Source organism: Heterocephalus glaber, unplaced genomic scaffold, assembly GCF_053883595.1.
Source record: "Heterocephalus glaber isolate CG9 unplaced genomic scaffold, H.glaber_assembly_v1.0 deba00001613, whole genome shotgun sequence".
Taxonomy (NCBI): Eukaryota; Metazoa; Chordata; class Mammalia; order Rodentia; family Bathyergidae; genus Heterocephalus; species Heterocephalus glaber.
In genome coordinates this window covers 31,994,747-32,018,706 of record NW_028258384.1, presented here as the reverse complement: position 1 = coordinate 32,018,706, position 23,960 = coordinate 31,994,747, and the positions used below count along the sequence as shown (strand labels likewise).

General features: G+C 34.7%; 1 protein-coding gene across 2 annotated transcripts in view; it reads right to left on the bottom strand.

Moving 5' to 3' along the window:
- Il1rapl2 (interleukin 1 receptor accessory protein like 2) overlaps nucleotides 1–23,960 on the bottom strand; it is a 647,009-nt gene that overhangs the window by 2,751 nt on the left and 620,298 nt on the right. Inside the window, exons 8-9 of one of the 2 annotated variants that reach the window (XM_087196707.1) lie at nucleotides 14,097–14,267; nucleotides 16–1,730 (exon numbers count right to left, since the gene is read on the bottom strand). In XM_087196707.1, coding sequence (XP_087052833.1) covers nucleotides 1,591–1,730; nucleotides 14,097–14,267 — 311 coding nt within the window. In that variant the 3' untranslated portion in view covers nucleotides 16–1,590. Of the gene's footprint in view, nucleotides 1–15; nucleotides 1,731–14,096; nucleotides 14,268–23,960 lie in introns of those variants that run through there. The other variant, XM_021241626.2, reaches the window with a different exon arrangement.

The following is a 23,960-nucleotide window of genomic DNA, read 5'->3' as shown; positions in this document are numbered from 1 at the left end:
GAGTAAAACAAAGACATTGCCAGCCTTTATAGCATCAGGTTTGCACTCTAGTACATCAAAGATTCAGTCTTTCATTAAATTCTGTCTCATTTTCTTTTCTTGTATTGCACATTGAGAAAGCCCATTTAAAAATTATATTGTAAATAACTGCTTAAATTCTTATTTTGTCTCCCCTTATCATTACTTACAGTATTCTGTTGGCCAACACAAAATTCTGCCTTTTTCAGAGCTTAGGTATATTTCAGTGATTTTTATTTATTTAATCAGGTAATTCAAGGCAGGCTTCCAGGCTAACACTCTAAGTGAACAAGCAATTAATGGGTCAATGAAAAGAGAATTGCAGCTTTCTATTAACTGTGTGGTTACTGTACTTTTGGGTTTGGTTTGATTTTCTTCCGTTTTCTTTCTTTTATTAGTATTATTGATTTTAATTGACAAATAGTAATTGTATATATGGTCCTTCATTTTCAACTACTAAATAAGTACCAAAGCTATGTGTACAATCCACTTGTGATACAAAGATGGTGGAAAATCTCTTCTGGAATAATAGTCAGCTTGTTTCTCATAATATCTTTTCATTTGCAACCTTGGGCTCTTTTGCCCTTCCAACTCAGAGATAGGGAAATGGTGTGTGCCTGTCCACGAGTTTAATTTGAACCAGATGCTTTTTTTGTTTCCAAGAAAAGTGGAGGGTGGCGTTGGAGGTGGGGGTTGGTGCGGAATGAATGATGAAGGAGGAGGCAGAGTCAAACAACTGAGAAGTAAGTCTTTGCCCTGCAACGTGGAGTGATTCTGAAAGTGAAGTAAATATGTTATGCCTTTTTCATGGTAGAAAAACACTCAACTAACCCTAGGTTTGTTTATCCCATGGAATAATCCTTTTGCAATCATGATTCCCAATGTCTTATCTGCCAAAAGAGGAAATGTACACATGTGTTAACAAATGGAGACTTGGACACAGATGCTGCACCAGAAAGCTATCTTTACTAAGCAGAGCATAAGGCCTTCTCTACTGTACAGTGCCCTCTAGCAGAAGCAGTACTAACAGAAACATAGCCAACATTTGTCACTGCAAATCTGCCCAAGGTTACAAACTGCTTTCAGGAAGTCACATTCAGGATACAGTGTGGGGACACCAAACAGCCAAGTACAAACCGTTAGAAAAGAGATACTTGTTTTACAGATGCATATTTTACAGATGATCTCTCTTTTCCAGGGTTTTATTTCCACCACTTGGCAAAAAAAAAAAAAAAACTTTCACAAGTGAAAATGAGAAAACTTTCTACACACCCATCAGATAAACAAAACATGTTTTAAAGAGATACACATAGAATTTCCCCTTTAACAATTTGTCCTTAGGGCTGTTTAAGTTTTTACTTAATACATTATAAGACTTTCTCATGAAGAGTTTCAATAGCTGTATCTGAGGGGATAAGGCAGTTAGTTCCTCAGTCATGATGGAGCCCTGTTTTATTTTAGAGAATATGTATTCAGGGGAAATACCCAGCAATGAAATCTGCAGAAACAAAACAACACACAACAAAAAACACCACACAGGTAACAATGGAGAGGTTTATCACTCTGTAATTATCACTTAGAGAACTGGTGAAAGAGAACGGAAGGAAAAGTAGAAAGTTTCAATAGAGTGGAAGACTCTTCATTTTCTTCCTTTCTTTCTGCTCCCAAAAAGAAAGAAGTTAGGTGGGAAGCTTCATCATTAGAAGTTGGATCTGTAAGATACAGTAAAATAAACTATCATGCATCTTTCGCATTTTTTTAACCTTTCCTCCAAAACAAAACAAATCCCATGCTTAGAATTATGGTATCAGTGCAGAAGTCCATAAGAGTACCATTTTATCAGGTGAATTATGAGAGTTGTTAATTTTATGGAAATACTCTTTACAAAATAATTTACCAAGGGATTACTTTGAGTAGTACTCTTCCTTTATTAATTGCAGATTGTAATTTAATTTAAAAAACAATGTTTCTGTACAAACCTTTTTAGGAGACACATAAAATATACCTCGAAAAACAACACAGTTCCTATGTGTTGGCATGTAATCTTAATCCATTTTTAAACTATACTTTTTGAATAAAAAGCTGTATCTACACATGTCTATATCCACTTAAAAATTATAACTGAAGTATCTTCAGTCATAAATTTTACACATGTATATTAATTAATATGATTAACCCATGACAGAATTTGGCTCTGCTAACCTCTTTTTGGGATGAGGAAGGGAACAGTGTAGTATATATATATTTTTCCTATTATCATAGTGTTACTACTTCATCCATGTATTATATTTTGCCACTTGACAGCTAAGCAGAGTGCAAAATTTAGGATTGTTGGGGTTTCTTAGAGACTTCTTAGGCAGAATTTACATTTTCCCCCAGAAGGAACGCCTGTCAGCACAGATCCCACTATGCTCAGCTGCACAAGCTGTGGGCATTGAAGGGAACCTTGGAGAGAAGGGGTGGTCCCTGTCTCCTGCATACTGCACTGGTTGTGCTTATCCTGGCAAAGCCTAGTGGAGAGTTGAGGCAACCATCCAGATAATTCAGGCTGAAAACCTGCTGTGGAAGAAAAAAAAGTTCTAAATTATCCTGGTTTGCCCTGCATATACATTAATCATATGCACTGCAGTCAGTCAGTACATCAAAATTTTCCCTGGGTAGACAGAGCCCAAGTGTCCCAAAGAAAACACAAGCCATTTGCTTAGGCCCTGAATCTTGTGCTCCATTTCACTTGGTGAAAAACCAAGTGGAAGTTTTCAGATGTGGAGCCCACATTTCACTTATTGGGATGGTGATCAGTGGCTAGACAGTAATCTTGGGATTTGCAAGTAGCTCAGGAATTCCCTCTAAGAGTCTATTGGCTCTAAGGAAAAGGAGAGACTGTGCCCTAGCTTCCATATTCTGGCTTCCTCTCTGTTTTTCTCCCTGCCATTCCTTTTCTCTTTCTTTTTGCCTTTCTTTTTTCTTCTTCTGAATTTTTCATTCTTTTTCTTTCATCTCCAACTTTGCTTTTTTTCCTTGCTCTTCTTTGGCCTTTCCTTCTTTTCCTTCCCTTTCTTCTCTCTCTTATCTCCTTCTTTTTACTTCTTCCCTCCTTTAAGTCTTCCTTTCACTCATTTTTTGAGAAAAAACAAGAATCTAGGGATCATGGAAAATATAAGTAAATGAGGAAGAGACGAAACTGGATACATTCATGTTTTTTTACTTGCTACTCTTTAGCCAGGGAGTTGTTGTTGGCTTGTATTAATTATGTGCCCAAATTAATTTCCCCCTTACCTAGGGGTTTCATGTCTGTATCCAATGACTGTGGCTTGAAGCCTGATCCATTAAAGCCCGTGTCCTGTTTTTGTATGGCCCTTGAGTTAAGAGTGATTTTTTTTTACATTTTTGAGAGTTGTTTTGAAAATGTGATAAATAAGTATATAATGCAACAAAGACCATATGGATTACATAAACCTTAAACCATTTACTATCTGGACCTTTACAGAAAAAGTTTGCTGTCCTTGAATTAGAGAACAAGCAGAGTGGTTAAGTTAGGAAAAGTTCCAAATAAACTAAGCAGAAACAGGTATCAAGTTAAGACATTGCTGGTCCATAGTGTAGTCTCTGACAGGCAATAGGATTTGCTCTGGTAAGGCTGTGGTTTTGTGGAAGACATTTTAGAAACCTTCAGAAAACGTTTTCAAAAGCTTGTTACCACAGAGAGATAATAAAGAAACCTTTAAAAAAAATCCCTAAATCCACAGAGCATAGAAATATTCACTAAATCTTGCCGTGACTTGTTCAGACAAATTTAGCAACTAAGTAGCAAGAATCGTTTAAAAGATTTTTCTACATAAAATATAATGTATCTCTTAAATAAAAGGTCAATAAGTCATTTCGTTTCTTTGAAAATTTTGGTTTGAAGTAACTTTTTTTTTTTTTCGTACTGGGGATAGAACTAAGGGCGTGGTGCTTGCCAGGCAGGCACAATGTCACTGAGCTACATCTCCAGCCCTGAAGTAAATTCTGATGACAGAGAAAGCCAAAGGGGTATATTTCTGATCTTCTGTTTCTCTAGACAAGTCTGTGAAACCACAGCAGAGTAGTAGACACAAAACAAAGCCAATTATATTTAACCTGTAATCTTTACAATTAGGTAAAGCAAAAATCCCCTTAAATATAGTCTTGATAGGAGTGATTAATTTGGCACAAATTATTCACACTGTAAGTGCAAATGCAAGGAAACTTCCTTTTGTTTATGCTAGGAGTTGACAGAGAAGAACATATTCTTGAAGAAAATGCATTGTCAATAGATCTTCCTCGGGATGTGAAGTAATGAAAAAAAGTCAAGCCAATAGCAATAATGGTGGGAAACAATAAAATTGACTACTTGAAACCCTACTGAAAACAAAGCAAACTTAATTTAAAAATCTTCTACAGGAAAAGTATAAAGCAAATTTCTAGTGCATTTAGGGAATGACTGGATTTAGAAAAGTGATTTGAAAATAAATTATGCCACTTATAAACAAAGCCTAAAAGCAAACTGAAGGAGAAAATAAGAAGCAGAAGCAGGAAAAATAGCAGCCCAAAGAAATTGCTTTTAATGAGATGTGTATACTTCTGCAAAAGAGCTCAGTACTATTCGAATTCTCAGGCAGATTTACTGTAGATATAGGCAGAATGATAAGAAAGAAAAAGCTCCATATTCATGATTTTTTTTTGGTTTAGCTACTGATTACCGGCAATTTGATTTCTCACAATAATCAATTAGTTCCTTGTAATTTGTTTTTGTGTTGACCCTTCCAGTTACGTCAAGGTTATTATCAAGGGCAATAACACATTTTTATAAAACAGTTAAAGGACAAAGATGTAGGCTGTAAAAATTGTAATTAATTATAATATGTTGTTAGATTCAAATGATGGAATAATAGTATTTTCATATGCTTAAACGCACAGATATGTACAGCAGCAATTAGTTAAAACAATACTTCATTAAGATGAGACAGGACACATGAAAAAAGATAATTACTAATTTGTAATGAACATTATCTAATTGAGAGCTATCAATAATATTTATAAGACATAAGGTTAATAAATCAAGACTTAAAATCAAGCCTCTATGGGTTTTCATATATCAAAGAAAATGCATTATTCATTACTATATATTTGGGAAAATACTTACAACTTTGCTACATCTATGTGAGGAGTTTTATAATGAAGTTTGAAAATATTTGGGTTTTAGATGATGATACTAAATACTAACCTAGTAGAAGTGTTATACAGGTTGACTCTACATTGCATGGTGTTGCTAAAGTTTTGGGGGTCAATTCTTCTATGAAAACTCTGTGTTTTCTGCCTTGGAGATTGAGGCAGCGCAATTTTTATTTGCCCAGGTATGTATGTGTGATCACTCACTTCCTATATGTGATATTATTTGCTGCTCAAAAATCTTCCCTCTCTACTCCTCTATGAAGTCCTTGATTTGATAATTCACAAATAGCTGGGCTAAAGGTCTTGGATGAAATTTTTTTTTTCTCTATTGACTGGAATGAGGGGCCAAGTTAATTCTGATTAGTGAGTCTATCAACAGTTACCATGGACTTGCTGAAACTTCATGTATTCAGGAATCATTGATTTATCATTCTGACTTTTGAGGCTATATTTCTGTTAATGAGACCTTTATATATTTTTTGGTTTCATTTGTGGATGTATGAGGAAGCACAATAGTGGGAAAAATCCACCCTGGAGTGCTGTTCACATATTTAACATCCTTTTTTCCATCTCTTCACAGAAAGGAGAAGTGGGGAATGGGACACATCCAGAGAATATTCAAAAGTGATGAAGTAAAAAGTAGCAAAGAAAGAGAATCTATAAAATAAAACGTCCTCATTGTCTTTTTTCTCCCTTCACTAGGAAGGGAGAAACTTACTGATGCAAATAAATCTCACCAGTGCTACTTTGGCATGTATTGAACAAAGCTCCTTACTGTTTTTCCTTCAGTATGTAAGACAACATTTTCCTGCTCTTCTAATTTTTTTGTTTTGCTTTTATTTTAAAGTACTTCTTCTGTGAGCTGAAAATAGATTTCCTGATTGAAATTCTATAAAATAGAATTTAATCTGCATCTCAAATTTTAATGAGAAAACTAGTCTATTTATTTTAGTATATTTCTGAACATGCTAGAGTATAGTTTCCTCACTCTAGACTCTTACATGAAGGGGCAGTTGGACATATCTACATGTATTTCAAGTGAGTAGATTTCACACAATGTGTTAAATTTCCATGGTTGTACATGTCATTGCTGCCTCGCACTTTTTAGGTCACAGACATTAGGCTGCCTGAAAAGGGGTTTTATTACTCCCCAAGGACAACTTAACTTGAATGGTGGGCAGTCTGTTCAGCTATTAGAGGAACTATTGGCAATGAAACTTACAGACCTATGTACATAAATGCTTTTTGCATGCCTCACTTCAGATGTGACTAGAAATCATCTGACACCAGATGTATTCTCCAGTTATTTGTCATTTCATTGTCAGCATTGCTGGTCCTAAGCATTAAAGAACTGAAGATTAGACTGGTGAGGAAAGTCTAGCAAATGTGATCAGACATTTTAAATTTTCTCCTTAAATTACTGAAAGAGTCCCAGAATTCTTGAGTGACAGAAACTCATAGAAAATTGAGCATGAAAACAAATGGAAAGACAATTTGATACTTGAGGTCAAATTTATAGGCATAATTTCAGTAGACATGGTTGATCATCCACATGCATGAAAATATTTTTAGTTCATTAGTGTCTTTCTCTGCTACAGTCATGCATGGATAACTCACTCAGAGAAATCCTTATGATCTTCCTATGATTAAAAGGGGAAATTGAGGTAAAATCTTTTGAAGAGGGGCCGCGGATTTAGCTCAGTGGTGCCGCCGCCGCCTGCCTCCCAAGCACAAGGTCCTGAGTTCCTTCCCTGGTACCAAAAAAAAAAAAAAAAAAAAACCAAAATCCTGAAGGAATTTTCTTTTCCTTTCAAGTTCGTATAGACATTTATAGCTTTGTCTAAATTTTCAGGTAGAACTGGCTCAAAATATAATATAAATATTGTATATGCACTTTTAAGCATCTTACTTGCTTTCTCTAAAAGGGAAACAAAACCCCACAGGATTAAGTTGTTTTTACTTTTATTCTTAGAATGCTGTTTTCTCTGTTCTGTGGCTCTCAGCCTGATACAACAGCCTTTTATATTTTTATGTTTTTTAACCTCTAAGAAACTAAGATAAGATGGGTCCAAGGGCCTAAATGGTACTCATCGAAAAATGTCCCCAATCTCAGGATCTCAATTGCACAGCTGGGTTTTATTGGTCACATATCAGCTTGAGAGCACATCTGTTCATTCCTCAAGGATCCACTAGGCCCCATGAACACTGTGTGCTCTGTGTAGAGTATTTTATACCACAAAACCCAGCAGCTGTAGCGGTGAGAAAATCTCTACTTCTCAAATGTGTGTCTCCAGGCAGTTTGAGTAGGGTGTTTTCTATCTGGCTTTCTTTTGGTTGCCTGTCACTTCTGACATTCAGAAGCCTCCTGGCAACAAAGTTGCTTTTGCTGTTCTCATGGACAGGTGTTTCTAGTCTGGAAAGAAACAGACCAAACTTTTACTGGAAAGTAGGAATTCTTGCCACGTAAAGGCACACAAAATGAGAAAATATAAAGAAGATCTTGGCCACAGGCTCAAGAATGTAAAGGTAGTCACTGACAGGAAAATAATGTCTAGATCTGAAGACTTGATTTCAGCATTTAGGAAAAATATTTGTATAAAATCTCCCTATGTCTGCTGGTTCATTATTGCCAAAGAACAACATTTTTCCTGGTAGAGCATATGGGAAAGGCACAGATACCTCAGGTTCATCTTGGAACGTGACCTCCTTGTATTTAAACTTTCTGTTTCAGAGAAGTCTTGGGGAAGAGAGGGAAGGGGAGAGAGAGAGAGAGAGAGAGAGAGAGAGAGAGAGAGAGAGAGAGAGAGAGAGAGAGAATTTTCCTGTATTTTTGAAACTGTTCATTGAAAAGGTCTGTATGTTGACAAAGTTGAGTTGGAATACCATGAGAATGGTACAAAAGAAAATGAATATATATGAAAAGTGAAGACACTAAACAAATTGGTTGTGTCACATACTTTATTAATTTGATTCATAGAAAATTATTGTTATAGCTCGAGAATGATCTTACGAAGTCTGCTTCTATAGTCCTTAAAAGCCTCATAGCTGGCTTTTGGAGGAAGGACCAGTTCTGGTTCAACATGTTTTAAATGAGATGTGAGGGATAAGCTTAGCTTATAATATTTTAACTAGGTTTTTTCCTAGAGGAATGTGTCTATATTTATATAACATAACCCGTTAAATCTGTACCAATGGCTGCAGATACAGACCACAGAAGCTTATTTAATAACACATATACACTAAGTACAAAATTTTCTACTCTGTCATTCATGTGTAAATCAAGTATATTATTCATGTACTTCATCGGATTTCCTGAATGCATGCTAAAAATGCCAAGGAAAAACTCGTTAATTGTAACATGGCAACTGCTCTGCTAGCTCTGAAATGTTGCTGGAAAAGAAAAATTGTCAAAGGACCTTTTTAAGAACTACTACAGGTTACACTTGCAAATCAGAATTCAGAGAACATAAACTTCCTCCTTCAGGAAGGAGGGATTAAAATCAAACACCCTCCAGTGGTTACATCTAAAAGCTGCATAGTTATTCCAAATGGCTTACTATAAAAGTCTTCCTGTGCACTATTGTATACCCAAGGTTGACATTCCTGCTGAGTCTGATGGTTGTTCAATCTCAAAAACATTAAAATGATTTTCTATTAACTGAAATATCTCTGCCAAAGAAACAGACCTGAGGACCAGTGGAACAGATTAGAAGATGCAGAAATAATGCCAGACACACTCAGCCATCTCATCTTTGATAAAGGAGCCAAACACCCTCACTGGAGGAAAGATAGCCCTTTAATAAATGGTGTTGGAAAAATTGGGCTTCAACTTGCCAAAGTTTAAAACTAGACCTATATCGCTCACCATGCACTAAACTAAAAATGGATTAAAGATCTAAATATTAAAATAGAAACTCTGAACCAGTTGGAACAGAGGTTAGGTAGAACCCTTGAAGACATTGGTGTAGGAAAAGATTTTATGAACAAAATCTCAGTTGCCCATGAACTAGCACAAACAATCAACAAGTAGGATCTCTTATTATTAAAAGGCTTCTGCACAGCAAGAGAAACCACCAGCAGTGTGAAGAGACAACCCACAATGTGGGAAAAAATCTTCACCTGCTCTTCCTCAGGCAAAGGTCTACTATCTCGAATCTATAAAGAACTTAAAAAGATCAGACCTCCCAAATTTAAAGACCCAATCCAAAAATGGGCATCTGAAATGAACAGACATTTCTCAGACAAAGAAGTAGAAATAGCAAATAAATACATGAAAAAATGTTCAACATCACTGGTCATTTGAGAGATGCAAATGAAAACAATGCTGAGATTCCACTTCACTCCAGAAAGAATGGTTGCTATCATGAAATCAACCAATAACAAATGCTGGTGGGGCTGTGGGGAAAGAGGAACCCTGCTCCACTGCTGGTGGGAGTGTAGACTGGTGCAACCACTGTGGAAATCAGTATGGAGATACCTCAAAGAACTAGGACTGGAAGTCCCATTTGACCCTGCTATTCCACTGCTGGGGATCTTCCCCAAAGAATTAAAAGAATCATACCACAGTGATATATGTGCGCACATGTTCATAGCAGCACAGTTTGTGATAGCTAAAACTTGGAAACATCCCAAATGCCCATCAACTGGAGACTGGATAAAGAAAATGTGTTTTTTTAATAAAATGGAGTACTACTCAGCCATAAAAAATGAGAAATTAGAGACATTTATAGCTAAGTGGATGCACATTGAGGCGATACTCTTAAGTGAAATAAATAGGACACACATGAATAAATACCGAATAGTTTCTCTGGTGTGAGAAACTGAAAGTGTAAATATGGACTAAATGTATAATAGGTAATGTGAAATAGGAAGAAAAGGGGCAAATGGGAAGGAAGTGGGAGGGCTAGGGGAAAGGATAGAAGGGAATGGGATTAATATGAGAAAATGGAAAAATAGGAACAAAATCTTTGTAAATAGAGAGGACTGGCGGGGTTGAAGGGAGGGCTGGGCAAGGGTGAAAAATAAGAACCAAGAGAGACTATGTAAAGGTGCAAATTTCCAATGATGAATGTCATTATATTGTATACCTAAAATGTACCAATGCTTAGAATGAATAATCGATAATGGAAAATATGAAGAAAAGGTCCAAAGGGGTAGAGGTAGTGGGAGGGCCAGGGGAAAGGAAAGAAGGGAAAGGAAAGAAGGGAAAGGAATAATGATGAGAAATGGAAAAAATGGAAATAAAGTCTTTGTAAATAGGGAAGGGTGGAGGGGGTGAAGGGAGGGCTAGGAATGGGGAAAAAATAAGAACCAAGATGCATTATGTAAAGGTACAATTCCCAATGAGAAATGTAATTGTGTTGTATACCTACAATGTACCAATAAAAGAATTTAATTTAAAAAAATAAATAAAATAAAATAAAGTATCTCTGCCATTCTGATGTCATCATCTTAGTATTTTTATGTTGTGTTATTTAAAATGCCTAGGTAAACTAGGTGACTACTTTCTATCATCTCATGAGTGTATTAAAATCCACAATAAAATCTGGAAGCTTTGAGCCAGGAAATTTTTATGGTTTGTGTAAGCCTTGTACCTCATGGTCAAGCAGGACTTTCAGATTATGATACACCTAAACAGCTAATGGATTTTAATCAGTTTAGCCACACAACCAGCTGATGATGAAGTGTAAAATATTCTATAATCTGTTTGGCTAAAATGATACATTGAATTGATTTAATGAATTTTTTAGGTAATCAAAATGGAGCTCTAAGAGAACACAATATTGGAATATATCTTTCTTCTTCTTATATTCTTCCTGTCTTACTCTTACCCACACACATTATCTGCTTCATTCCACATTAAGCAAATGTCCTTACTGAAGCCTCAGATAAAGCGAATTATCTGAGTTCCACGTGATCCCCATTTTCCTTTCTAATGTGAATAATAGTGAAGTACTCATTTGTACTTTAGGAAAAAGATCATCTGTGTTGTCATTTTCAGACACAAAGACTGCCATTTTCCAGTTGCTTGTTGGAGTTGATAAAGGGTGCCTATTGTGATGCTATTAACCGCAGGAAGGCAGAAAGGTCAGCACCACACTGAGTCTTACTTGAAAATGACCCGACATATAACATAGATTCCAGTTTGATAATGACAATACATTAATGCAATTTAAGAGATTAACATTCTAAAAATGAATTTTGCAGCATTTCTACATTAGACTAGATGTTTTTGGCAAACACATTGCAATATATGCCTATCTAATTAATTAGGTCAAAAAATAGAAGAGAGTTTTAAATTTTTCATCAGTGATTAAACAGTATCTTCTGGGTATTATTTTAACATCATATATATATATATATATATATATATATATATATATATACACCTTAGTTCACAAATACTTTTGTTTGCAAACAATTCAGTTTGCAAACAAAAGCATTTGGTAAAATTTTGCTTCTATTCACAAACTCCACATTGGGTGACAAACATGACCACGGCCATTTCCCTCATGCAAACACAAACGCAGCTATCATCCCCAAAATTGTGAAGCAAATTAAGTTTGTAAACTGAGGTACCACTATATGCTGATTCTAAGGTTTAAAATCTTTCTTATGAATTACCAACAAAATGTTTCTTTCAGCAAAAAGCTCCCATACCTTGTTAAAATGTCTTTCAAATACTCTCATGTAAATATTTAAGCACTTTTCATTTTTTTGCATCACTTTATCTTAAACTCACACTGTTTAAAAATATCAACAAGCATCTAAAGCCCAGTGAGCTCAGGTCTTCTGTTAGAAGATGATATGGTAAGAAGATAAACAAGGTACAGTACCTATCCCCATGGAGCTTATAATCTTTTGCTGATTAGAACAGACAGAAATAGATGGAAATCTACATAAAATTATAAAACAGCACAAAATATAACAGGAGTACAAAATTTAGTCAAACAAGTGGCTATATACCATAGACTCTAGGACTGAAAAGGTTTTTATAGATTTCACAGAAACAGTGAAACAGTGATATGAAGAATGATACATAAGATTTGCAAAGACACCAAGCTAACATGAACAAAAGCATTGCAGGGTCACACAATGTATATCAAAGGCACCATTTGGTTAGAGTGGAAGCTTTGAGTAGAGGAAAGGATAGGAGACAAATTTAGGAGATATATCAGGCCTGGCAGCAGATTGTTGAAGTGTTAAGCTAAGCGTTCAGGTTTTTGTGCTGCAAGAATTAGTGGACAATTATTTCGTCAATAGGAGTATGACAAGGAGGTATATGTGATATTAATAGGGCTAGATGGAAAGATATGGAAACTAACAAAATAATCAGTATTGCACAAATAAGGTAATTGGGTCATACACTAGGATGGTAAAAGTAAGAATGGAAAAAAATGCAAGGGTTACTCAATTTGGGAGAAAGACACAGAAGAATAAAAAATGCCTAGAGGTATCAGGATGTTCCTTTGGCAATAAATCAATATATAATGGATTTTTAAGTTATTAAATTGTGAGAAATTACAAAAACAAAAGAGTGGAGGGGCATAAGCTTGGGAAACATTTACATTTGCAATTTTATGGTGCAGGAAAAATAGACCAGTAAATATTGCTTTCACTGGGCCTTGTTATGTAAGTGTAAGTGTGCATCCTAGTAAAGTATACATACAAACATATATAGATATATGCACACCCTAAGAAAAGAGATAAAGAAGCAAAACTCAGTTGTTTCTGTTTGTCTCATGTCACCTTAGTGACCATAATGGACTGCTGATAATCTGAATATGCATTATTGATTAACACAGCGATCTAGAAGAATGAGACATAGAGCTCAGACATAGGTTTTAGTTTCAGCTCTACCATTTGCACTGTATATGATCTTGACTTCATCAAGCTTTTGTTTCCTCATTGGTAAGATAAATATAGCAGTATTTACTCTCTCTATACCAGGTTATTGTAAATAAAAAATAAAAATTATGTATGTGAAATCATTTTACATACTGTCAAGCACTGAAAATACAGCCTTTTCTTTTTGTTATCATGTATTTAACATATTCTAGGTTGTAAAGACCAGTTCTATCTTCTGCTCTCAATGATATTAACTGACCACAGATACTCGAATAAGTTACAGTAGATTTATTGGCCCTCAATGACATTTTTAAAAGCTCTTTGAGGGCAGGGACCATATCTTCAGTTTCTCTGTATTTGCCTTACACTTTACAATGTATGCATTGAGAACATTAATAAGAACAAAGTTTATATTTTGCCTTGAAACTAAATTTATTCTGAAAGTTCAATTGTACTTTTCAATATGTATAGGACTAATTAAGACTAGTATTCAAGCTCATAGTGTCCAGCACTTCTTACAAATAATTTAAATACACAGTGAGAGTGTTATAGCCGATGGCCTCATATACCTTTTTAAGTGGCTCTTTTCCAGAGATCTGAGAATAAGTAACAAGTCATAATGATTTTAAAAATTGAAAGAGAAAGATTCACATTTATTAGTGACAGTGATTGAAAGTATAAGTAGAACAACAATGACAGAAGCCAGCTCTGGAACTAAAGCACATTTAAACAGATTTATTTGACTTTTATAGACTCTTTAAGGAACATAATTTTCTCAATACACTAAGGCAATATAATTTTTTTAAAAACACTATTCAAAACACAATTTAAAACATATACCTAAAATGTATGTGTGAATGCCTTTTAAAAAGTACATATGTTCTAAAGACAGAATACAGGCAATGTGGAGAAATTTGAATTGAAACAAATCTCTTGTAAGAATAACCTGTCTAAATATGTAGCTCTGATTTTTGAAGCTCCATATAACTTCCTAAAATAAACTGAATACTTTAAATATAAAATTTGAAAGTACTTACTTCCACTTGGGATCAGATCCCTTTCTGGGATGAATAGTTTGTATCCATAGTGTTTTTCCAGGACATCTGGAAGTATTTCAAGTGCAAACTGCTCTTCTTCAGGATTGTCACAGTCTAAAGTATCCTGATCCACTTTGGTATAAGACAGGTAAGCATCATACTCCTTGTTGTCTTAAAGAACAAAATTAATATTAGTAGGTTTACTATCTTTTTTAGCTTCAGAATAAAAGATTTATTAAGGTATAAATTGTCAAGTATACTTTTTTCATTTTTTTATTATTAAACTACATTAATTGTACAAGTTGATGGGTTTCACTGTGACATTTCCATAGATCATTACAATGCCTTGATAAAGTTCACCCTCTTTTATACCCTCTCTTAGAAGTTTATAACTACGAAGTGGCTGAAATAAACACTATAATTGGTGACTATCTTTAATATTTAAAAAAATAAGTCTCATGCCATGTTATAGAAAATCTAGTTCATTTAAAAATAACTTAATTATATGATATGAACTCAAACGCATGTACTTGGCTATTTGTAGTCAAGACAAAATATAATAAAGAATTATTGTTACTTTTGGTGACTACACACATTTGTGATGTTGAATGATGTATGCACATGATTAGCTCAGTGTGTTTGTATGTAGGAATAAATAGACCAAAGTAAAAAAAATTAACCCTTTTTGTAACAATAGGCTTGACTCTATTACTTGGACACAATTTATATCTTGTCTGCACAAATATGTGTAAGACATCCAACAGAGGCCAGGCCCTACTGTATGGAAGAAGATGGAAATAATGCACTGTCACTCCTGGAAACACTACTCACAGCATGTGTCATACTTCCAGTTGGTTAATGTTGCCATCTTCACATGAAAAAACAGTGTATTACTAAATATTAGAGACAGCAGCTAAGGTTATACAGGCACATTACCAGTCCTTCTTCAGTACATGGCCAACTAACTTGACATAAACTCCAAAAGAAGCCTTAGTTTCAAAAATATGTATTCTTCAATTGCCAAATTAAGTGTTCCATTCACACATTTAGTCAGGGAATAAACTGTGCTTTTTGAGTGTATTTTTCCTCCTTTGCCTTAATGTCCCAAAGCCAGTCTCTCTAATGCAAAACTGTGCAAGTATATATGCATGCAGTATTTTCCTCCAAAATGTTAATGAACATAGCTACTCAAAGTGCTCATCATCATAGGTTTAAGGATGGTCACATTGGAAAAGTTATAGTGATATTTCAAAATTCAGTTACTTATACAAAAATCATTTTAAAATTTAGTGAGCATTGGCTAACATATAACTATTAATGTTTATTCAAGCACAGTTACTTGCAAATAATAATTTTGAAAGACTGGTAAGCATTTAAAGATTTGTTTCTAAATCATATCAATATTTTCCATTAAAACATATTTGATTAGACTATAGCTGAAACCTGACCAAAAGGTAATTTGTAGAATGAAGCAACCATTTACCTACATCTTTAATAAGCTGGTACAACCTGCTGAATGAGGTATAAATTATAGTCAGGCAACAAGATATGGATACTTTACAATAGTAGTAGGTGGGACCACTGACTGTCTTGGGATAACTGAGATAGGATTTATATTGTTTTAATTCCAGTAAAGTTCCAACCCTTACTATTCCTACATGAAAAGTACTCTGATTATTTCTATTAAGATGGTGCCTGAGACCAGGAGGAAGGTTTACTAATTTTTAGCATGTATTCTGTATGCAAAAGACTTCTATAAACCTTGGCTAGGTTATCTGATTGCCTAGAAGCAGATGCACATGAAGGATTTCCCTTGAGGAGATCACTTGGCTTATAAATTGGGCACATTCCACTGTTGTGCATAAAACTCCACTTGAAAGTTTGAATGCTCAAAAGCACGGCTAATGTATGAATATCCCGGAAATTCTAGCACTTTTGCCCTTGTTCCAACAGGCACAGGATGCACCTGCAGTCCCTTGACTTTCTTGAACTATAATTACTCACCCAGGACTCAGCTGCCTATGATGCACAGCTGAAAGAATAAACTAGGCCAAAGGCCAACAATCCCCATTCCTATGAGCAAAATAAAATTCATTGTTCTTGGTGAATAGTGTTGCTGCCTCAAACTCCATGTTGGACTAGAACCTTATTTGCTTTGACTTTGCTTTCTTGTGCCACAAACCTCCCTAAATTCAACTAAATATTGATCCCTTCAACAACAGTTTTCTCAGCATCTATCATGAACTAACCATCTGCATTGGCTATGTGATTATGTCACCCATCAGACTGGACCTTCTTGATTCTCATCCCATTGGTTGTCTTGACCATGGTTATTTGCCTTCCAATCATGCCTAAATTCACATAACCTTGATCCTATCTCCATTTTTCCATGTATGCCTTAATAGTACAATTTATGCTACAAAGGCTTTCTCCTAGAAAAGTATATGTATATTTGCGTGTCCCAAATTAGTTACAACAAATGATGTGGCTGTCTTTGACATGTTAATACCTAATGCTGGCTAATATATTTTTCCTGGCATTCTAGAAACACATCATTCTTCAGAATATGGTCTTTCTGGTTTCAGTCATGTATGTTTAAGATGAACTAAAGGTGCAAAGTTTAAAGTGGCTGGACAGAGTGGAAAAAGAATTCTTAAAATCACCATGTCAGATGTCCCAGAAAGTCTGGGATGCCAGATAGTGAGCCAGCAATGACCCAGATGCCACAGTTTAAAAATGCTGTTTAGCCTTATGTAGACAGCCAGGAAAATCTCATGAATATCCACAGCTGTTTCTCACAAGAGAGGAGCAAGATGGATACAGTAAAAATAACACGATGCAAATAAGGTTAACAGCAAGACCCCCAGTTGTCTTAAAACCAAGGGGCAGTTCAGTGGTACCACTCTTCTAGACAAAAATAATGTGCCTTACCCTCTGCTAAATTGTGCTAATTTCATCTGACGAACCAAAAAGCGAGCACAGCACAGAGTATTGGAAGAAAGAGCGCTGCACAGTAGTCACCATAGGTGTGTTGTTCTTAATGAAGAGAGAAATTATGAAGAAAAGAACCAAAATATTTATGGAAAAATTTCCCTGTTGTCACACCTGTCATTCTCTGTTTTTAAATCTAATTTTCATCCTTCATCAGGAAGCCATTCCTGTTTATAGCCCAGATCTTCTGCAGCTATACAAAAACACAGTGCTAAACTTATAGTTTCTAAAGTGAAAAGACTGTGCAACCTTGATAATTATTATATACAGTACCTAGTGCTTACTTTCATAGCTGCATGTGCATGTATGTGTATGTGTAGCACATGAAGAGTATAAGTAAATTCACCATGCATAGTGCCTACCACATAATAGGAGCTGAATAAATATTTAATGACTGAAAAACCAAAAGGTCAAATAAATGAAGCAATCATTGTTTGCTATATAGAAATGAAATGAATTAAATTTAAAGAGATTAAAAGTCCAAGTTTGTTGGAAGAATTTTATTTTGTAATATATAAAGCATTTTTATTTTTAAAAGTTTCTTTTTTTTTTTTTTTTTTTTTTTTGGTACTGGGAATCGAACTTGGGTCCTTGTGCTTTCGAGGCAGGCACTGGAACCACTGAGCTAAATCCCAGGCCCACTAAAAGTTTCTTATTAGTACATGTTTGCAGTATATAACATTTACATTCATCTTAGAGAGTAGTATAGTTAGGGAGTATACTTCACATATTTTAATTATTTTTATTTCCCTTCCCTTCACTTGCCTTCCACTCCCTGTGTTTCTAGATCCCCTTTCCATTTCCAAATAATATATCTCCCTTGTTCCATAAAACATTTAAATAAGAATGTGGGAGAATTGCCATTGTAGATTATATAATCAAATATAAGTTATGAAAAAAGTATATGAGTAAAATTAAGCAGAATTTTTAATATGCAAAAATATTTAAATGAAGTAATGAAAAATAAGTTGCCACCCTATCTGGCTGACATTTGGCATCATGCAACTGAATATTTCCAAAAAGATATTAAGATTCATTTATTTATACTTAACACATACCTGATGACATTTTTAATTAATTAAGTTTATTTGTACATTTTAATACACATAATGATCAGATTCATTACAGGCAATTTGTATCCTTACATGATATATGGTGATTCTTCTTTTTTCCCCATTCCTCTCCCATCCCTTCAACCCCCTTTCCCCTCATTATTTACAAAAGTTTTGTTTCCATTTTCCTTCTTCTCTCATTTTTTTCTTTTCCTTTCTTTCTCCCCCACCCTGTTCCCTTTCCCATTTGAACATTTTTCTTCCTATTTCACAATATCTATTATACATTTTGGTCCTTATTTACACTCTCAGTGTCTCACACCAGAGAAATAATGCGATATTTACACGTGTGTCCAATTTATTTCACTTAAGAATATGGTCTTAAAGTGCATCCATTTAGCAAGAAATGTCTCAAGTATATCCTTCTTTATGGCAGAGTAGGACTACACTGTATAAAAAACACATTTTTTGTTAAATTCTTTTATTGGTACATTGTAGGTATACAACACAATTACATTTCTCATTGGGAATTGTACCTTTACATAATGCATCTTGATTCTTGTTTTTTCCCCATTCCTAGCCCTCCCTTCATGCCCTCCACCCTTCCCTATTTACAAAGACTTTATTTCCATTTTTTCCATTTCTCATCATTTTTCCTTTCCCTTCTTTCCTTTCCCCTGCCCCACCCACTACCCCTACTCCTTTGGACCTTTTCTTCCTATTTTGCATTATCGATTATTCATTCTAATCATTGGTACATTTTAGGTATACAATATAATGACATTCATCATTGGAAATTTGCACCTTTACAAAGTCTCTCTTGGTTCTTATTTTTCACCCTTGCCCAGCCCTCCCTTCAACCCCTCCATTCCTCCCTATTTACAAAGATTTTGTTCCTATTTTTCCATTTTCTCATATTAATCCCATTCCCTTCTATCCTTTCCCCTAGCCCTCCCACTTCCTTCCCCTTTGCCCCTTTTCTTCCTATTTCACATTACCTAGTGTACATTTTAGTCCTTATTTACACTTTCAGTTTCTCACCCTAGAGAAACTATTTGGTATTTACACATGTGTGTCCTATTTATTTCACTTAAGAGTATCAGCTCAATGTGCATCCATTTAGCTATAAATGTCTCTAATTTCTCATTCTTTATGGCTGAGTAGTACTCCATCCTATAAAAAAAACACATTTTCTTTATCCAGTCTCCAGTTGATGGGCATTTGGGATGTTTCCAAGTTTTAGCTATCACAAACTGTGCTGCTATGAACATGGGTGCACATATATCACTGTGGTATGATTCTTTTAATTCTTTGGGGAAGATCCCCAGCAGTGGAATAGTGGGGTCAAATGGGACTTCCAGTCCTAGTTCTTTGAGGTATCTCCATACTGATTTCCACAGTGGTTGCACCAGTCTACTCTCCCACTAGCAGTGGAGCAGGGTTCCTCTTTCCCCACAGCCCCACCAGCATTTGTTATTGGTTGATTTCATGATAGCAGCCATTCTTTCTGGAGTGAGGTGGAATCTCAGCGTTGTTTTCATTTTCATCTCCCAAATGACCAGTGATGTTGAACATTTTTTCATGTATTTGCTATTTCTACTTCTTTGTCTGAGAAATGTCTGTTCATTTCAGAGGCCCATTTTTGGATTGGGTCTTTAAATTTGGGAGATCTGATCTTTTTAAGTTCTTTATAGATTCGAGATTGTAGACCTTTCTCTGGGGAAAAGCAGGTGAAGATTTTTTCTCACATTGTGGGTTATCTCTTCGCACTGATGGTGGTTTCTCTTGATGTTCAGAAGCCTTTTAATAAGAAGAGATCCTACTTGTTGATTGTTTGTGCTAGTTCATGGGCAACTGAGGTTTTGTTCATAAAATCTTTTCCTACACCAATGTCTTCAAGAGTTGTACCTAACCTCTGTTCCAACTGGTTCAGAGTTTCTATTTTAATATTTAGATCTTTAATCCATTTTGATTTTAGTTTAGTGCATGGAGAGAAACATAGGTCTAGTTTTAATCTTTGGCAAGTTGAAACCCAATTTTTTCCAGCACCATTTATTAAAGAGGCTATCTTTTCTCCAGTGAGGGTGTTTGGCTCCTTTATCAAAGATGAGATGGCTGAGTGTGTCTGGCATTATTTCTGCATCTTCTAATCTGTTCCACTGGTCCTTAGGTCTGTTTCTTTGCCAGTACCATGCTGACAAACACATTTTCTTTATACATTAATCAGTTGGTGAGCATTGAGCTGTTTCCAAGATTTAGTTATTACAATCTGTGCTGCTATGAACATGGGTGAACATGAACAAGGATGTGCATATATTGCTGTGGTGTGATACTTTAAATTCTTTTAGCAAGATATCAAAAAGGGGAACATCTGGGTCAAATAGAAACTCTAGTTTTAGTTTTTTAAAGAATCTCCACATTGATTTCCATAGTGGCTGCACCAGTCTACTTTCCCAATAATAGTGGAGAAGTGTTCTTTTTCCACCACAGCCCTGCCAGCATTTGTTATTGGTTGATTTCTTGAAAACAGCCATTCTTTTTGGGGTGAGATAGAGTTTCAGTGTTGTTTTAATTTCCATCTCTTGAATTACTAGTGATGTTGAACATTTTCTCATATATTTATTTGCCATTTTTACTTCATCTGAGAAATGTCTATTCATTTCAGATCCCCATTTTTAGATTGGATCTTTAAATTTAAGAGGGTATGGTTTTTTGAGTTCTTTATATATTCTAGATAGTAGTCTTTTGTCAGAGGAACAGATGGAAAAAATTTTTCCCACTATGTAGGTTGTCCCTTCACTCTGTTGGTGCTTTCTTTTGCTGGGCGAAAGCTTTGTAATAAGATGTGATCCCAGTTGTTGATTCTTTGTGATATTTCCTATGTGGTGGGGGTTTTGTTCGTAAAGTCTTTGCCTACACCTATGTCTTCAAGAATTCTACCTAACCTCTTTTCCAGCAGTGTTAGTGTTTCTGTTTTAATATTTCAATTTTTGTCCATTTTGATTTTAGTTTAGTAAATGGTGAGAGATGCGGGTCTAGTTTTAGTCTTTGGCATGTGGAAAGCCAGTTTTTCCAGCATCATTTATTAAAGAGGCTATTTTTATTCCAGTGAAGATATTTGACCCCTTTGTCAAACATAAGGTAGCTGAGCGTGTTTGAAGTTGTTTCTGCATCTTCTTATCTGTTCCATTGATCCTCAGGTCTGTTTATTTTTTTGCCAGTACCATGCTGTATTTATCACAGTGACTTTGTAGTACAATTCCAAATCAGGGATTGTGATGCTTCCTGCCTTGCATTTGTTGCCCAGAATTGTTTTTGCTATCCTAGGTCTCTTCTGGTTCCAAATAAATTTTTGGATTGTTTTCTCTAATTCTGTGAGGTATGCTATCGGTATTTTGATCGGGATTGTATTAAATCTGTATAAAAATTTTGGAAGTATGGCCATTTTCACTATATTGGTTATTCCTACCCAAGAGCAAGGGATATCTTTCCATTTTCTGATATCCTTTCTGATCTCCCTTTCCAGAATACTGTAGTTTTAAATGCAAAAGTCTTTTATTTCCTTTGTTAGATTGATTCTTAGGTATTTCATTATTTTGTATGCTATTGCGAAAGGTGTTGTTTTCCTAATTTGGCATCATGCAACTGAATATTTCCAAAAAGATATTAAGATTTACTTCTTTATCCTCAACACATACCTGCTGACATTTTAGTATTCCACTCAGATATACAGAGGTTGTACAAGAGCTGATCAAAATATATGGTGAATGTTTAATTTAAAAATTTTTATTATAGGAAAAGACACATTGCCAAAACACTTGCCACATCTTTGCCAAAATACTCATCAGTTCTTTGAATACACTTGTCCCACCATTCTTGACACTTTGTAAAGTGGCTTTGGAAGTTCTCTTTCATGAGTGTTTCTAAGATGTGCTAAAAATATGGTGAATGCTGCTGCCCTGTTCAATCAATTGAAAAACAGGCCCATAAAAATATTATGGTGTGTCTTCATCCACCTCATTCACTGGATCTGACACTATGCTACTTCTGACTCTTTTCTAAAGTCAAAATGACTAGGAAATGTAAATGTTTTGGATCAATTCACCACATGGAGGCAGCCATGACAGTGCAACTAAAGACACTTAATAAAGAGGATTTTCAGAACTGCTTCAGAAGGTGACAACAATGATAGGATAAGAGTGCTTGAAGTGTTGGGGGGAGACTTTTGATGGGGATTAATTACAATATGCATTTTATTGTAATACATTTTTTAAATTTAAACATTTCACCACATTTCTTGATCATACTTCATATACCTAAGGTTGAAGTTTCCATGTAAGAATATAAAATATTTAAGCTCTTTTTCCTAAGAAAAACCTTTGAAGTACCTCCCCCATTATTGAATTATCAACCCAAAAAGTGGGCTTTGAATTAATATATAGAATTCCCTGGGTAGAATATTCTTTATTATTGTACACTTTTTAACCACATGGGGAACATTGGAGATAAATATGAAAATTGAATATTTGATCCCTGAAAATTCAACATAATGGCATGACCTTAATTTTATAAATATATACTAAAGCTTATCAGTTATTCTGGGTTATTGGATATTGGTGATGAAAACAATTATTACAGATTATCCTAATGAACTGTATCATCTCTTACTGAGTTTAACAAATAGCTCCTACTCATGACTCAAACAAATCATAGGATTCTCATTTTCATGTTCTTTTATATAGAGAGTGCAACATTTACCTCCCCAAATTGATACTTTAGCCACTTGTTGGCATCTTGGAACAAGTGACATTTTCATCAGGATATTATATAGTTTTTTATTATATACAGGTAAAACTTCAGATTTTTCAATATTAACTGTTGTATACAGGAACAGAATGTAATTAATCACATTTTTGTAAATACTGTGTAGTATATAATTATAGTCAGAACAGACAATAATTTTAAACTTTGAAGATTTGTCAGAATAAATGTCTGTAGTACTTTTAATCAGCTAATATAATTGTTATGTAAATGCACAGCTTGAAAATGAGCATGCAGTGCATAATGATTACATTCTTCATGGAGAGTTGGTATGTGTACATAACACATCTTAATTCACTGCCAACGTGCACCAATACAAACTAAAAGTGCACAGAAATTACTGAAAAAAGAAAAGGGACAATCATAAATACAAAGGAGCATTTCTCTAATTTACTGTGAAAATGTAAAAGTCAATTAAAAACCACTTACATAAGACAAAAATGACAGATCTCTGAATCAATTTTGATGTTTCATTTGTCATTATAAAAATTTTAAAAATCACAAACTTCTTTAACATAAGACTATCAACTCAAAAAATGAACTAAATCTCTAATTTTCATCATTTCAATACAATTAAAGTAAGTAAATCTACCTTCAAAGTAATGATTCACAAATTTTACTTCTATTGTTAAATTTTTGGCTTACTTAAGGTACTTTACATATTTGTTTTAAGGCTTATAGTAGTTTAGGTATAGAACTTTTATGTATAAGAAGCAATATATCATGATTTTTTTATTGGTATTGTTTGGAAATATGGGAATTGTTCTCTTGAAAAAATGAAAACATTTTCTGTTTTCAGAATGTTCAAAATGAATTTTCAAAGAAATAAGTCTCAGTACAATACTTTATTGATACATCATAAAAGTACTAAATGTCATAAAAAGCAAATATAAGAAAATATGACAATTCTGAATTTTTGTCTTTTGATTTTGCCTTTGTGAATGATGCTACAAGTATACAAAATATCTAGGATCTTGTACTTTGAGTTGTAAACAGAGTA